The sequence below is a fragment of the Clupea harengus genome, chromosome 5, assembly GCF_900700415.2.
Source record: "Clupea harengus chromosome 5, Ch_v2.0.2, whole genome shotgun sequence".
In the NCBI taxonomy this organism is placed as follows: Eukaryota; Metazoa; Chordata; class Actinopteri; order Clupeiformes; family Clupeidae; genus Clupea; species Clupea harengus.
In genome coordinates this window covers 14,463,853-14,478,852 of record NC_045156.1, presented here as the reverse complement: position 1 = coordinate 14,478,852, position 15,000 = coordinate 14,463,853, and the positions used below count along the sequence as shown (strand labels likewise).

At 48.0% G+C, this 15,000-nt stretch overlaps 1 protein-coding gene across 6 annotated transcripts in view; it reads right to left on the bottom strand.

The window, feature by feature from the left end:
• kif21b (kinesin family member 21B) overlaps nt 1-15,000 on the bottom strand; it is a 100,068-nt gene that overhangs the window by 21,505 nt on the left and 63,563 nt on the right. For 3 of the 6 annotated variants that reach the window (XM_031567825.2, XM_031567819.2, XM_031567818.2), the window contains 11 exons: nt 14,411-14,703; nt 13,704-13,857; nt 12,558-12,761; nt 11,784-11,885; nt 11,085-11,250; nt 9,912-9,972; nt 9,573-9,621; nt 8,001-8,206; nt 6,881-6,955; nt 6,343-6,456; nt 2,148-2,186 (listed from right to left, as the gene is read on the bottom strand). In XM_031567825.2, coding sequence (XP_031423685.1) covers nt 2,148-2,186; nt 6,343-6,456; nt 6,881-6,955; nt 8,001-8,206; nt 9,573-9,621; nt 9,912-9,972; nt 11,085-11,250; nt 11,784-11,885; nt 12,558-12,761; nt 13,704-13,857; nt 14,411-14,703 — 1,463 coding nt within the window. The remainder of the gene's footprint in view (nt 1-2,147; nt 2,187-6,342; nt 6,457-6,880; nt 6,956-8,000; nt 8,207-9,572; nt 9,622-9,911; nt 9,973-11,084; nt 11,251-11,783; nt 11,886-12,557; nt 12,762-13,703; nt 13,858-14,410; nt 14,704-15,000) is intronic. The other 3 variants (XM_031567826.2, XM_031567824.2, XM_042707829.1) reach the window with 2 other exon arrangements.

Below are 15,000 nucleotides of genomic sequence, written 5' to 3'. Positions count from 1 at the left end.
GATGAGGAGGGGGTGAATGAACCTTATCTGTCTGCAGCCACAATGGGATTAGCCCAACACTCTTCTATACCGCGTTAAGCCTAGCGCCCTCGGATGCCTATGGCGAGATCCAATACACAAATAAAAACACAGCGTGTGTATATGTGTGTGTGTGTGTCTGTGTGCAGATTACTGCCACACAGGGCTTGCTCAGATATAAAGCATCTTTACAGGGATGGCCGGGAGTTCAGGAACTGGACAGGGCAGATTAGTTGTGGCTACAAAGAGAACCAAAGCCGCAAAGGAACTCTCTGTGGACAGCCAGGAATAGGCAAGGGCTTTTAATGTGGCGAGGAATAGACAAGGGCTTTTAATGTGGCGAGGAATAGGCAAGGGCTTTTAATGTGGCGAGGAATAGACAAGGGCTTTTAATGTGGCGAGGAATAAACAAGGGCTTTTAATATGGCGAGTTGGGAGCTCATGATGAGTCACACTATGACTTGTGTGTTTGTCTGGAGATGGAACTGGAATGTTTACCCAATCTCCTAATAATTGACCTGTACTTTGCTATTTAATATCGTTTATATTATCACATTGTGAATAACGATGAATTTCTCACTGTTGTTCTTACATCTATTCCATCTCCTCCTCCCGATGCCTGCAGCGTTCAAATCGCATCCTCACGGACCCTTCCCACCCTGCCCATTATCTGTTCCCGCTACTCCCGTCAGGGAAAAGGTTCAGATCAACAAAAGCGCGCACCTCCAGAATGGCAAAGAGCTTTTACCCTCGTGCAATAAGGCTTCTCAACAGCTCACCCAAAACCAACCCACCTCCCCCCCGGCCCGGCCCGCCCTCATAGACTGCACTCTTAACACTCCACCCTGCAACTATTGATGCACCTCAATGTATATATTTCTTTTTTTAATTTACTCAGGGATATTTATTTATCTATTCATTGATTGTTATTTATTATTATTTAGCTGTGGCAGTTAATGTCCACAGCAATTTCAATTTTTAGCTGTCTGTTGCTGCCTCTACTGTCTCGTTGTTTTTGTGACAATGACAAATAAAGTACTTTGAACTTTGAACTACCCTATTCTTTGTATCAGATATATTTTGTGACTGTCTTTGGATGAAAGCATCTGCCAAATTCATAAACTCTAACTATACACTGTAAAATTAGTTGAGTTGTCCCTGAAAGCGTTGGGGGAGTAATAAGATCCAAGGCTGTGCTTTGATTGGGTGGGGTAGTTTTAATTCTCCCTGCACATACCCTCCCAGCATTAGGCAGACTGGGGGGGGGAATGTGTGAGGTGCACTCTGGGTAGATGCCCTCTTCGCCCCGGGGCTGAAGACCTAACGTTAGCATGCGAGCCAGCACCGCTAAAGCTCCACACGCTCTCTGCACCTCTAACTCGCTGCTGACGGGGTTGATGAGCCGCCCCTCTGGAGCTTGAGTCATCTCTCCTCAACGACAGCTTCGAGGCGCGGCGACTCCGAAAGCCACTGGAACTTTCCGGAGTGCAATCTAAGTGCAGACTCTAGACGTCTTATATACATTAAGGTGTTTGGTGTGCACATAACACCAATACAGCCATTCATCTCTTGATAATGACCTTCACAATGGCCCACTGAGAACATCTACGGCAAAGCCCTTTTAATGGATCACAGAATTGTCCTAATATTGACCTTCACAATGGCACACTGAGCACATCTACTACAAAGCCCTTATAATGGATCACAGAACTGCACTTCCATGGGCCAAATATATCACTTTATATTGGGGTCCTGCAGGCAGCGTTAAGATTTATTTAGCAATAATATTGGGCTGGATCTATATCAGATGTATTAAAGATGAGGGGTATTAGATCATCTTTTATTTACTGATACAAATCTAAAAGTATGTAGGATACTTTCCTTGGAATGGTTTGTCTTTCTTTATGAATACAGCGGTGAAGAGCATTCAGATGGCCTTAGAGCGTAAGGTTCATTCAGTTTGTCACAGCAAACACGGGAACAAACATGGAGAGGAGAGATGGGGGACGACCAATCAGGTGCAGCATGCAACACAGATGACCACGCCCACCAGAGGTGGGCGTGGCATGGTCAACCACAGGCCAATCAGGCAGCAGGAAACAGAATGACAGACAGACAGAAATCTCTACCTGAGCACCTCCGAGAGAGAGGAGTCGCTGTCATCCGACCTAAAGGGCAAAACAGCAGTAGGGTTAGGGGCAGGAGGAGGGAGGAGTCAGTCAGAGAGGGGTGGGGTTTAGAGGGGAGGGGAGGGGCTTGTCAGGAAGCAGGCAGCTGACAGGAGGAGAGACAGAAAGAGGGCGCAGAGAAGGGGAGGGGTTAGCAGGAGACAGCAGACAGAGCCCAACAGGAAGTAGGAAGCAAACAGACAGGATGTCATCAGGAGAGAGGGAAGACTGATTCCGGTGAGTACCTGTGGCACCATGGGGGGTCAATGAAATCAAAGGGCCCCTGGGCACCAAAGCCTCCATGGCCCTCCAACTCACGGGGCGCAGCAAGGACCCCTGGGCACCAAAGCCTCCATGGCCCTCCAACTCACGGGGCGCAGCAAGGACCCCTGGGCACCAAAGCCTCCATGGCCCTCCAACTCACGGGGGCGCAGCAAGAAGCAACTCTCAGTCCGACCACCGTGTGTACGTAATGTATTTAACACTGTGTGTGTACGTAACATATTTAATACCTGTAGATTGCAAACAGAAGCCTACAATAAGCTATATTAATGTATTTGAACTGCCACCTTAATGGACACAATAAAAAGACATCTGTATAGCCCATCATACAGGAGTTACGAGGCTTCATGAGACTAATACCACAGGAGGTACCCTGTGTCTGTTCCTCCTGTCCCTGTGTCTGTTCCTCTTGTTCCTCTTGTTCCTGTCCCTGTGTCTGTTCCTCTTGATCCTGATCCTGTGTCTGTTCCTGACCCTGTGTCTGTTCCTCTTGTTCCTGTGTCTGTCCCTGTTCCTCTTGTTCCTAACCCTGTGTCTGTTCCTGTGTCTGTTCTTGTCCCTGTGTCTGTTCCTGTGTCTGTGTCTGTTCCTCCTGTCCCTGTGTCTGTTCCTGTCCCTGTGTCTGTTCCTCTTGTCCCTGTGTCTGTTCCTCTTGTTCCTGTCCCTGTGTCTGTTCCTCTTGTTCCTGTGTCTGTTCCTCTTGTCTAGGGCTGAACGATTAATTGCATTTGCGATTTAATCGCGACATGATAGAACGCGATTTTCTAACCGCAACGTTCGCGATTAAAAAACGTGGTCTAAAAAAAAAAAAAAAAAAAAAGTTTTTTTTTTTTTTTTTAAGATGGTACATTTTGCACACAGTGTTTAAAAAGTGCATGCATGTAAAATGTGGGAAAGAATATTTTACACTAAATGTATCTAATATTGTGTTGGTCATATTTAAATCATTCATTACGTTTTGCTGGGAAAAAAAGAGGATAAAAAAAAAAAATCGCATATTAAATCGCAATCGCAATATTTTGGTAAAAAAATCGCAATTAGATTATTTTCCCAAATCGTTCAGCCCTACTCTTGTCCCTGTGTCTGTTCCTGATCCTGTGTCTGTTCCTGTCCCTGTGTCTCTTCCTCTTGTTCCTGTTCCTGTGTCTGTTCCTCTTGTTCCTGTCCCATTGTCTGTGTCTGTTCCTCTTGTCCCTGTGTCTGTTCCTGTGTCTGTGTCTGTTCCTCTTGTTCCTGTGTCTGTTCCTCTTGTCCCTGTGTCTGTTCCTGTGTCTGTTCCTGTCCCTGTGTCTGTTCCTCTTGTTCCTGTGTCTGTTCCTCTTGTCCCTGTGTCTGTTCCTGTGTCTGTGTCTGTTCCTGTGTCTGTTCCTGTCCCTGTGTCTGTTCCTCTTGTTCCTGTGTCTGTGTCTGTTCCTCTTGTCCCTGTGTCTGTTCCTCTTGTCCCTGTGTCTGTTCCTCTTGTCCCTGTGTCTGTTCCTCTTGTTCCTGTGTCTGTTCCTGTGTCTGTTCCTCTTGTCCCTGTGTCTGTTCCTGTGTCTGTGTCTGTTCCTCTTGTTCCTGTGTCTGTGTCTGTTCCTCTTGTTCCTGTCCCTGTGTCTGTTCCTCTTGTTCCTGACCCTGTGTCTGTTCCTGTCCCTGTGTCTGTTCCTCTTGTCCCTGTGTCTGTTCCTCTTGTTCCTGTGTCTGTTCCTGTGTCTGTGTCTGTTCCTCTTGTTCCTGTCCCTGTGTCTGTTCCTCTTGTCCCTGTCCCTGTGTCTGTTCCTGTGTCTGTTCATGTCCCTGTGTCTGTTCCTGTGTCTGTTCCTGTGTCTGTTCCTCTTGTTCCTAACCCTGTGTCTGTTCCTGACCCTGCTGTATTAAAGAGGCCACGCACATAATGGACCCAACTAAAGTCCTTTATGAATGCAAGATAAAACTTCTCAGCTGCACTTGCGCAACACACCAGGGTGTCCAACGCACCAGCGTATACAGTTAAATAAACTATTTTCTATGATTTGTTGTCTCACCGGCACAAAACACCCGCCCACACACACACACACGCATGCACGCACGCACGTACGTACAAACACACACACACACACACACACACACACACACACACACACAAACACCCGCCCACACACACACACATGCACGCACACACACGCGCACGCACACGCACACAGGATCCCAGCTGCAATAAAAGCTGTGAACTGTTTTATGAATATTTCATGGCTACACTGAACGGGCAGCTACACAGGCATTTTTTATGACTTTTCCGGGGCGACCTTAAGTGACCTCTAGCTGTTTCTCCACTGTGCTTCAGCGAAACATCCATGCACCACCGAACGCCCTCAAAGCGAACGCTCACACAAAGGCTTCCTGCTCCCCCACAGCTCAAACCTCTGTGTTTACCGTCTGGATGAAGTTGTGATCGAGCATCAGAGACTCTACAGAACACAAGCTGTGCCAAACAGAGACAGAAAATCAAGTGCAGGAGTGACAAACTCTTTGGGCTAAAGCAGTTTGCAAATCAAAACCTTTGGTAACACCTTTATCTTTCTCATTATGAAATGTCTAACGGAAGTCAATTTCCACTCACCTATTCACCACACACACACACACACACACACACACATCGACCACCTCAACGCACGCATCACTCAGCTGCTCACCAACGAGGTCAACCTGCTGCTCACCAAGACAGGTGGGGACACACACACACACACACACACACACACACACACACACACACACACACACACACACACACACACACACACACACACACACACACACACACTTCTCTACATGCTTCAGGCTGAGAGTAACGGGGGAAAATGCAATGACGGATGACCAATTTAGCCCGTCTGCAGCAATCATCTCAGCCACCATTGATTCAATTACCAAAGCCGCGCTGGTAACACAAACATCCGCAGAAGGAGAAATGATTGCTTGGCCTGACCCAATTGGCCCACACCTGCTAGCATAATGAGAATCAACAGGGGTCACGGAGCTGGGGACGGCTAACGCTAGCTAGCGCAACCTCATTATCTGCATCTCTCCGGCGCTAACGGGACGGCTAACGCTAGCTAGCGCAACCTCATTATCAGCATCGCTCCGGCGCTAGCGGGACCCAACACCTCATGATTGCACACACTATAGAGTGACAGCGGGGCGCCATGATGGCTTTATTGACAGCGACACTACACCAGGGAAACAGGAAGTGAATCAGAGTGAAAAGCCCAGAGCTTAGACAAGACTAATCAAATACTGATGACAGGAGGGAGTCATTAGCTAGAGATAGATACATTCCAGGCAGAAGCTGACAGATCAGGTCTAAATGTGTCTTAGATCAAGATCAGGTCTAGGTTTGTCTTAGATCAGGTCTATGTTTGGCCTTGATCAGGTCTAGGTTTGGGACGTATCAGGTCAAGATCAGGTGATCCGGTCCAGATGGCAGCAATATTAATGGCCTGACATCAGGGTTTGTAGTACCAGTGTGTTCCCGCTAGACAGATAACCGAGCCGGATCAGGGCCAGATCTGAGCCAGATTTGGGCCAGATCAGAACCAGATCAGATCAGATCCAGATCAGATCTGAATCGGTTCCAAAGCAGAGCATCTCTCTGATGCTCAAGATCACTTCCAAATGTTCCATTCTGAAACTGGAGTAGCAGACGACCGGGCTGTCGAGTCATTTCAGATCACAATAACATTTGGTCTCAGTCAGCTGGTGAGAGATGGCTTCCATCACATAAGGCACTGATAGGACACGGGTACAATAGGGTAGAGAGCAAGTGGTCAACACAAGGTTTAGAAAACTTGTTTTGTTTGTCGTCACTATGGTTACGAGTAGTATGTGTGTGTGTGTGCTTGTGTGTGTGTGTACGTACTTGTCCAGTGCTGAACCCTGGCTCTGGTTGCTGGTCAGCCTTGAGAAGACGTTGCGGTCGTTGCGTGTACGGAGAGGGGGGGAGGAGGGAGGGGTGTAGCCCACGTCAGGAGGCCTGTGGATGGAGGAGAGGGAGGGGGGGTGGGGCGTACTGTGTTTACCAACACCCCCAGTCATTTTAGGACCTGACACAGACATGCATGCGTACCTGCTCTAAGACTTTAAGCAGACAGGTGATTCCAACACTCATGTGGCCTACATGTATACTGACATAAACACACTTACCAGAGGATTTCATAGAATGGGACTTGTAAGCAAAGAATGTGAATTATAAATTTGACTGTTAAATGTATGTGTTGCACCATTGATCCACCAGTTGGGTTGCGCAACAATCCCAGGGCATTTGTGAACAATATGTCAATGCATATACATACACGGTAAGTCATTATACTACAGCAATAATAAAGTAACAATATTTTCATTTCAAGCAGCACCACAAACTTGAATTAGTCTCATGAAGTAATGAATGTTTACGTTACCTATACAGTGATCCACGGTCATAAGACTGCCTACGAGTCAATGGGGATGCATCTGAACCTCTGGATTGCCTGGGACTAACACACACACACACACACACACACACACACACACACACACACACACGCACACACAGAAACTGAGATCAAAACATTTGAAATTTTTCTTTTCAAATGAGACCACAGGAGTGGAAAATAGCAGAACACACACACACACTCTGTGAGCTTGAGCCATTTAGCATGAGTGGAGAATCAAGCATATGCTGCTCTACACACACACACACACACACACACACGCACACGCATACACGCACACACACACACACACACACACACACACACATACACACAAGACCATCTCATCACAACACATGCAGCTCCACATGAGCTCAATCTGGAAACCAATCAATTCTTGAATATTTTAAAGTCTGAGGAATAATACTTCTTTCAATTCTTTCAATACTTCTAAAAGACTTCTAGTCTAGACTTTTCCAGCATTCTCCATAGGGGTGGAAAAGTGCAGTTCCTTGAGTTGAAAGTTCTAAACTAAAAAAGGATTGCCTCTTCTTTGCTCTCTGCTACACTATGCTACACTCACCTCCGTACCTCGGCCTCTAGTTCAGCCTTAAAGTCTCATAGTCCAGGCAAAGATCATTTCTATGAGGTGTCCAGAACAACATACTAAAAGTCCTAAGAAATGCTAGTTGAGGAAATATGTTTAATTCTCATCAATCCGAGATGTGTGCTAATAATGCCAGGCAACAATACACCCCCTTTTGAAATTAATTTGAATATGCACATGAGCTCCACACTTATTGAATATGTCCTAATTTGCATAGGCAGAAACACCATTCATATGTATGACAAATACATCGGCCCAATCTTCATCCAATCATCCTACTGCCAATGGGTGATGGCAATGCTGCTTTTAGATTATTTTACAATGAGTCTGTCGTAAAACCCTACTTTGCCTGGACTATCAGGGAAGTTGCTGAAACACTGAATATATGTCAAGATCATTTCCGCTGTGCTGAGTGAGGTTATGAGGGGCAAAGGACCGGTGGATACACAGGGGTTTGGCGGCGACTGAGGTAAAAAAGACACGATTCAGAGTGACACTCACAAGGTGTGGCCCCGGACGGGCAGGCTGATGGTGCGGGACACGCGGTCCTTGGACAGGGCCTCGCGGGTGGAGAAGGCCAGGCCGTTCTCCTGGATGTCGGTGAGGGAGGCCAGGGACTTGGTGATGTTCTTGGTGGTGGGGTCCAGGAGGGGCCCAAGGTACTCGGCAGACACCGCCTTGATCTGCACACACAGACTGGACTCCACCTGCACACACACACACACACACACACATACACAGCACCCGGTTACAACACAGGACTAGAACAGGGCTACAACACAGCACCCATTTACACTGGGCCTTACTGAAGGGCTACACACACACACACACACACACACACACACACACAGCACCTGTTTACACTGGGCCTTACTGAAGGGCTACACACACACACACAGGACCCGTTTACACTAGGCCTTACTGAAGGGTTACACACACACACACACACACACACACACACACACACACACACAGCACCTGTTTACACTGGGCTTTACTGAAGGGCTACACACACACACAGAACCCGTTTACACTGGGCCTTACTGAAGGGCTACACACACACACACACACAGAACCCATTTACACTGGGCCTTAGTGAAGGGCTACACACACACACACACACACACACACACACACACACACACAGAACCCGTTTACACTGGGCCTTACTGAAGGGCTACACACACACACACACACACACACACACACACACACGCACACACACACGCACACACACACGCACAGCACCCATTTACACTGGGCCTTACTGAAGGGCTACAACAGGGTTCCTATAACTCCATTGCTTAATGCACTGAACATGAACACACTATTCCATTCTGCATTACTACACAATTGTCACGTTAAATGAAGACCTTTTTAGTAAGTACACAGTTTTTGTATGAACAAAACTAGTGTGAGCTTTTAACTTCATACAAATTGTCTAATACATGCTTCTCTCTTGTTTCAAAGCTGAGACGGTTTCACAGCTCTCACACACATTTTAAATAGGCTATGCTATACCGCCATCTGCTGAATAAAGGAGAAACACCTGAAACTCTGGCTCAATTTTCATATGAAATCTTTTACTTCAGTTACAAATACAGAATGAATAGTCCCCAAGTTCATTCCTTTAGTGTATTTACTTCTCATTGCCCTTTACTGTAAGCATATCCACGCGTTCTACCCATGTGACACTTCAATACATCACCACACAGACTGTGTCAGTGTATGTTGTCTTGTCATAAGCACAAACAGTGCATGTTGTCTTGTCATAAACACAACCAGTGTATGTTGTCTTGTCATAAACACAAACAGTGCATGTTGTCTTGTCATAAACACAACCAGTGTATGTTGTCTTGTCATAAACACAAACAGTGCATGTTGTCTTGTCATAAACACAAACAGTGTATGTTGTCTTGTCATAAACACAAACAGTGTATGTTGTCTTGTCATAAGCACAAACAGTGTATGTTGTCTTGTCATAAACACAAACAGTGCATGTTGTCTTGTCATAAACACAAACAGTGTCTGTTGTCTTGTCATAAGTACAAAGGCGGCCGCTGAGATCAGTACCTTGAGTTTGAAGTCATCCTGACTGGCTGAGCTTTTCATGATGTAAACACTACGGGAAACACAGACAGGGAAACTTAGACCAGACAGATAATAGACATGTCATAAACACACACACATGCAGGCACATATATTTACAAATGCACACACACACACACACACTCACACACACACACACACTCACTCACTCACTCACTCACTCACTCACTCACTCACTCACTCACTCACTCACTCACTCACTCACTCACTCACTCACTCACTCACTCACTCACTCACTCGTACAGACATGCAGGCACATATATTTACAAATGCACACACACACACACACACACACACACTCACCTGCCCTCTGATGCCTGGCTGAACTCAGACGCCTCTTCATCAGTGCTGGCATAGCCATTCTCTGCGAGAAACAACACACACACACACACACACACACACACACACACACACACACACACACACACACACACACACACACACACACACACACACACACACACACAATGAGCACCTCACTCCTGTCGTGAGTCCAGCAGGCCTGCTCTGTGTTGGTTAAAGCACACCCCACCTGCTTGCCACTGTGACCATACAGTGTGTGATGGAGGAGTATACTGACCAGGCTTGGAGGAGCATACTAACCAGGCTTGGCACTGTGACCATACAGTGTGTGATTGAAGAGCATACTAACCAGGCTTGACCATACAGTGTGTGGTGGAGGAGCATACTGACCAGGCTTGGCACTGTGGCCATACAGTGTGTGATGGAAGAGCATACTAACCAGGCTTGACCATACAGTGTGTGATGGAGGAGCATACTAACCAGGCTTGGCACACAGTGTGTGATGGAGGAACATACTAACCAGGCTTGGCACACAGTGTGTGATGGAGGAGTATACTAACCAGGCTTGGCACTGTGACCATACAGTGTGTGATGGAAGAGCATACTAACCAGTGTTGGCACACAGTGTGTGATGGAAGAGCATACTAACCAGTGTTGGCACACAGTGTGTGATGGAGGAGCATACTAACCAGGCTTGGCACACAGTGTGTGATGGAGGAGCATACTAACCAGGCTTGGAGGAGCATACTAACCAGCCTTGGCACACATGTTCCTGTGCTCTAACACAGCTGGGCATAATGACTGCACAGACTAATCCATTTAGGTGTTATGTTTGAGTATACTAGCTCACTGTAAAGGGCCAGAAAACTAAGCTGAGTATTATTAAGTACACTAACTTGGCGTAATGGTTGAGTATACTAACCCAGCTGTGTGTAAGTACACTAACGTGGTGTAATGGTTGAGTATACTAACCCAGCTGTGCGTAATACACTAACTAACCCAGCTGTGCGTAAGTACACTAACTAACCCAGCTGTGCGTAAGTACACTAACTAACCCAGCTGTGCGTAAGTACACTAACTTGCTGTAATGGTTGAGTATACTAACCCAGCTGTTTGGTGTAATGGTTGAGTATACTAACCCAGCTGTTTGGTGTAATGGTTGAGTATACTAACCCAGCTGTGCGTTGTGTTTGAGCACGTGCAGTTCGGGGATGTATTCACCCTTGTCTTTCAGAGCCTCCAGGATCATGTGACAGTGTGAGGAGCCAATCACGTCCGTCTGTCTCAGCTGACCCTCCAGCAGTCGGACCTGAGCCTCCTTCTGAGCCACCTGCAGGCCCTGCTCACACACACACACACTTAGACACCACACCAGCGCAATCTCTGAACCTCTCTTCCTCTTCCTGTTCAAACACTAACATTAAATAAATATAACACACACACACACACACACACACACACACACACACACACACACACACACACACACACACACACACACACACACACACACACACACACACACACACACACACAGTCTGAAGCAGCTGCTGCTCTCTACTGTTTGGATCTTCTGTTCACTCACACACACACTCACCCACACACACACCCGACCATTTGTGATCAGACTCACACACACTCACACCCCACCAATTGTGCTGTAACGGTTAGCCTCAGATGCAGGACATTTCTCTATTTACTGCCACTCAAAACCTCAGAGTGTGAGGCCCAGAGTGTGAGGCCCAGATCGACGTCAGCTTGGATCTGGCCCAGAGCTGGCCCAGATACGACCGCACCTCAGCTGGGATCTGGCCGCACCTCAGCTGGGATCTGGGTCCTTGTTTGTTGCCTGCGGTCAGCAGTGGCGCTCACCTTGTCTATGGAGGCCTTGAGGAAGTGGTCCAGGAGGTGTCGCGCCTCGGCCAGCGAGCACGAGCTGATGACCACCGACGTGTCCACCGAGTCCAGCTCATCCTGCAGGAAAGACCCAGGCTTTTAGGCCTCGCTAACGCAGCTAACATTAGCATTTCACAGCATTTCAAACGAGGAATTTGGATGTCAGCGACCCTACGCTAAATCCTCACAACAAACAGACGTTTCCAAAACCAAACAATGTGTAAGATGGCACAGTGACACAGAGGAATTACAGAAAAGAAAACGCTAGGCTGGATTAAACCCATTAGCCACACAAGCATATGAACACTCAGAACATAATAGCATTATGCAATAATAAACCCATGCAGCTTTCAGGGATCTGACCCAATATGAGAGTCTGAAGCCATGAGGTCGAGTAAACAAGCCACGGCTGTACAAGATGTTTGGCATACACAGAATGCCCATGATACTATATATAATAATATACTATATATATATTATAAGATACTATATATATATAATAACAGATGAACTATACAATCACAAGATGCAGACACACATATGTGAGGTTGGAGGCAACTAAACAAATGGCTACATCTGGTGACATGGTGCTTATTGGATTAGTCATAGAGTTGGTCATTCTACCACCTGACTTAACGCATACTCTTTCCCTCTCTCTCTCTCTCTCTCTCTCTCTCTCACACACACACACACACACACAGACACACAGACACACAGACACACAGACACACAGACACACACACTCCTTGCCTTGGTCTCCTCGATCTGTACAATGGTGGCCTGGCAGTCAGAGAGGCTGTCGTTGATGTAGTCGATGTTGGCGTTGAGGACCTCGATCTCCTCGTTCATCTCCTGCACCGCCCTCTCCTCCTCCTCCACCCACGGCCTCTCAATCAGCAGCCGCTCACGCTTACGCAACAGCGCCTCCTGCTGGACGGCCAGCTCCTCGCGTTTCTGAGACACGCAGCAGAGGGTAGGAGAAAGAGAGACAGAAAGACAGAATGACAGAAAGACAGACAGACAAACAGAGTCAGACAGACAGACAGACAGACAGACAGAGAGAGAGACAGACATAAAGACAGAGAAGCACTTGAAGTTTTAGTCATGTTGTGGTTTAATAGTTCAGCTTTGTGTCAAAGCATCTTAACAAAACAGATCAAAAGTGACACAGTGACGAAACAGACCAAAGCAATGGAGTGCTGAGGACCTGGGAGGATAGAGAAGTTCTGAAGGGGACAGAGAGAGAAGAGGAGAGGAGAGAGAAGAGAGAGAAGAGGAGAAAGAAGAGGAGAGTGAAGAGAAGAGGAGAGAGAAGAGGAGAGAGAAGAGGAGAGAACAGAAGAGGAGAGAGAAGAGGAGAGTAGAGAGGAGAGGAGAGAGACAGAGAGAGAAATGGCTGCACTGTCAATAAGAGCAGAGAGTCTAGCGTTCAGGGCAATGAGAAGGTTTTCTCCAAATCAGATGACGGTAGATGTGAGATGTTTTTCCACTGTCAGAGGGGGGTTTGCCATGAAAGGTTTGGGAATCACTGCAGTAAAGTATGAAGTGTGAACCAAATGAGACAACATAAACACATAAAGAAGTCAATGAGGCGGTCCATGTAAACCCATGAGAGAGTGTGTGTGTGTGTGTGTGTGTGTGTGCGTGCGTGCGTGCCCGTGTGTGTATGTGTGTGTGTGTGTGTGTGTGTGTGTGTGTGTGTGTGTGTGTGTGTGTGTGTGTGTGTGTGTGCGTGCGTGCGTGCCCGTGTGTGTATGTGTGTGTGTGTGTGTGTGTCTGTGTGTGTGTGTGTCTGTGTGTGTGTGTGTGTGTGTGCGTGCGTGCGTATGTGTGTGTGTGTGTGTCTGTGTGTGTGTGTGTCTGTGTGTGTGTGTGTGTGTGTGTGCATAAGCGCACTTTGATGAGGCGGTCCATGTCTGCCTCCACGTTGCTGATGGTCATCCTCTGCATGACGATGTCCGTGACCCTCCTCTCCAGCGCCTGCCACTTCTGCCGCGCCGCCTTGGAGAAGGGGGTCCCCACGCCCTTACGCTGGAACTTCTTCCGGCTGCTGTGGGGCGACAGACAGGAGGTCAGGGGTCAGAGGTCGGAGGGTGAGCTTCAGTCACTCAGGAAGGATGACTCCTATTGGCTGGTTAAATGTTCTAAGGCTCAGGCTCTGTGCAGTTGTAATGTCAATACTCATTATTAAGCCTGCCGTAACAAAAGTCCAATAAAACTGAGCTGAACTTCAAGCTTGTTAGCTAACTTCAGACTTAAAGAGCATCTGAACTAGTAATTGTCTTTTCATAAATAGTGTTTGGAGTCTTTGAGATTATAATTAATACATTCATTTTTGCCTTCATAAATTTGCATTTTTGGTCCTTGCTGTAGTTTGTGAAGTACCAGCCACCCCCTGCCGTCCCCTCACCTGGCTGTGTGTCCCCCCTCACCTGGCTGTGTGTCCCCCCTCACCTGGCTGTGTGTCCTGCGCTCACACTCCCCCCCCCCCCCCCCCTCACCTGGCTGTGTGTCCCGCGCTCACACTCTCCCCCCCTCACCTGGCTGTGTGGTCCCCCCTCACACTCCCCCCCCCTCACCTAGCTGTGTGTCCCCCCCCTTACCTGGCTGTGTGTCCCGCGCTCACACTCTCCCCCACGTATCCGTTGACTTTGCTGTTCCACTGGCGTACGATGCTGGAGACGCTGGAGCGCGAGGACTCGGGTTCGGAGGAGGTGGCGGTGCTGGCCGAGAGCTCGGCCCCAGAGTCCACGCTGTGCGGTCGCCGTGGCAACCGGCCCGCCACGCGCTCCGACATGGGCTTGGCCAGACGCCGCAGGGCCGTCACCTCCTGGGTCTTACGCCGCAGAACCATCTCCTGCTGCCGCTTCTGGGACTCCAGGGCACGGATCTGATACTGCGGGAGGGAGGGGGGGAGAGAGGGAGGGAGATGGAGAGAGGGAGAGAGAGAGAGGGAGGGAGAGAGTGAGAAAGGAGTTAAGACAAGAGAGAGAGGGAGAGAGAGAGCAAGGGAGAGGGAGGGAGGAAGAGAGAGAGGGAGGGAGGAGTTGAGACAAGAGAGAGAGGGAGAGAGAGAGAAAGAGGGAAGGACAGAGAGAGAGGGAGAGGGGAGATGACAAGAGAGAGAGGGGGGGAACAGTCTTATAAAGAGTGACAGGGCAGAGAGGTTTTCAGCACCAAATGCACGTCCATC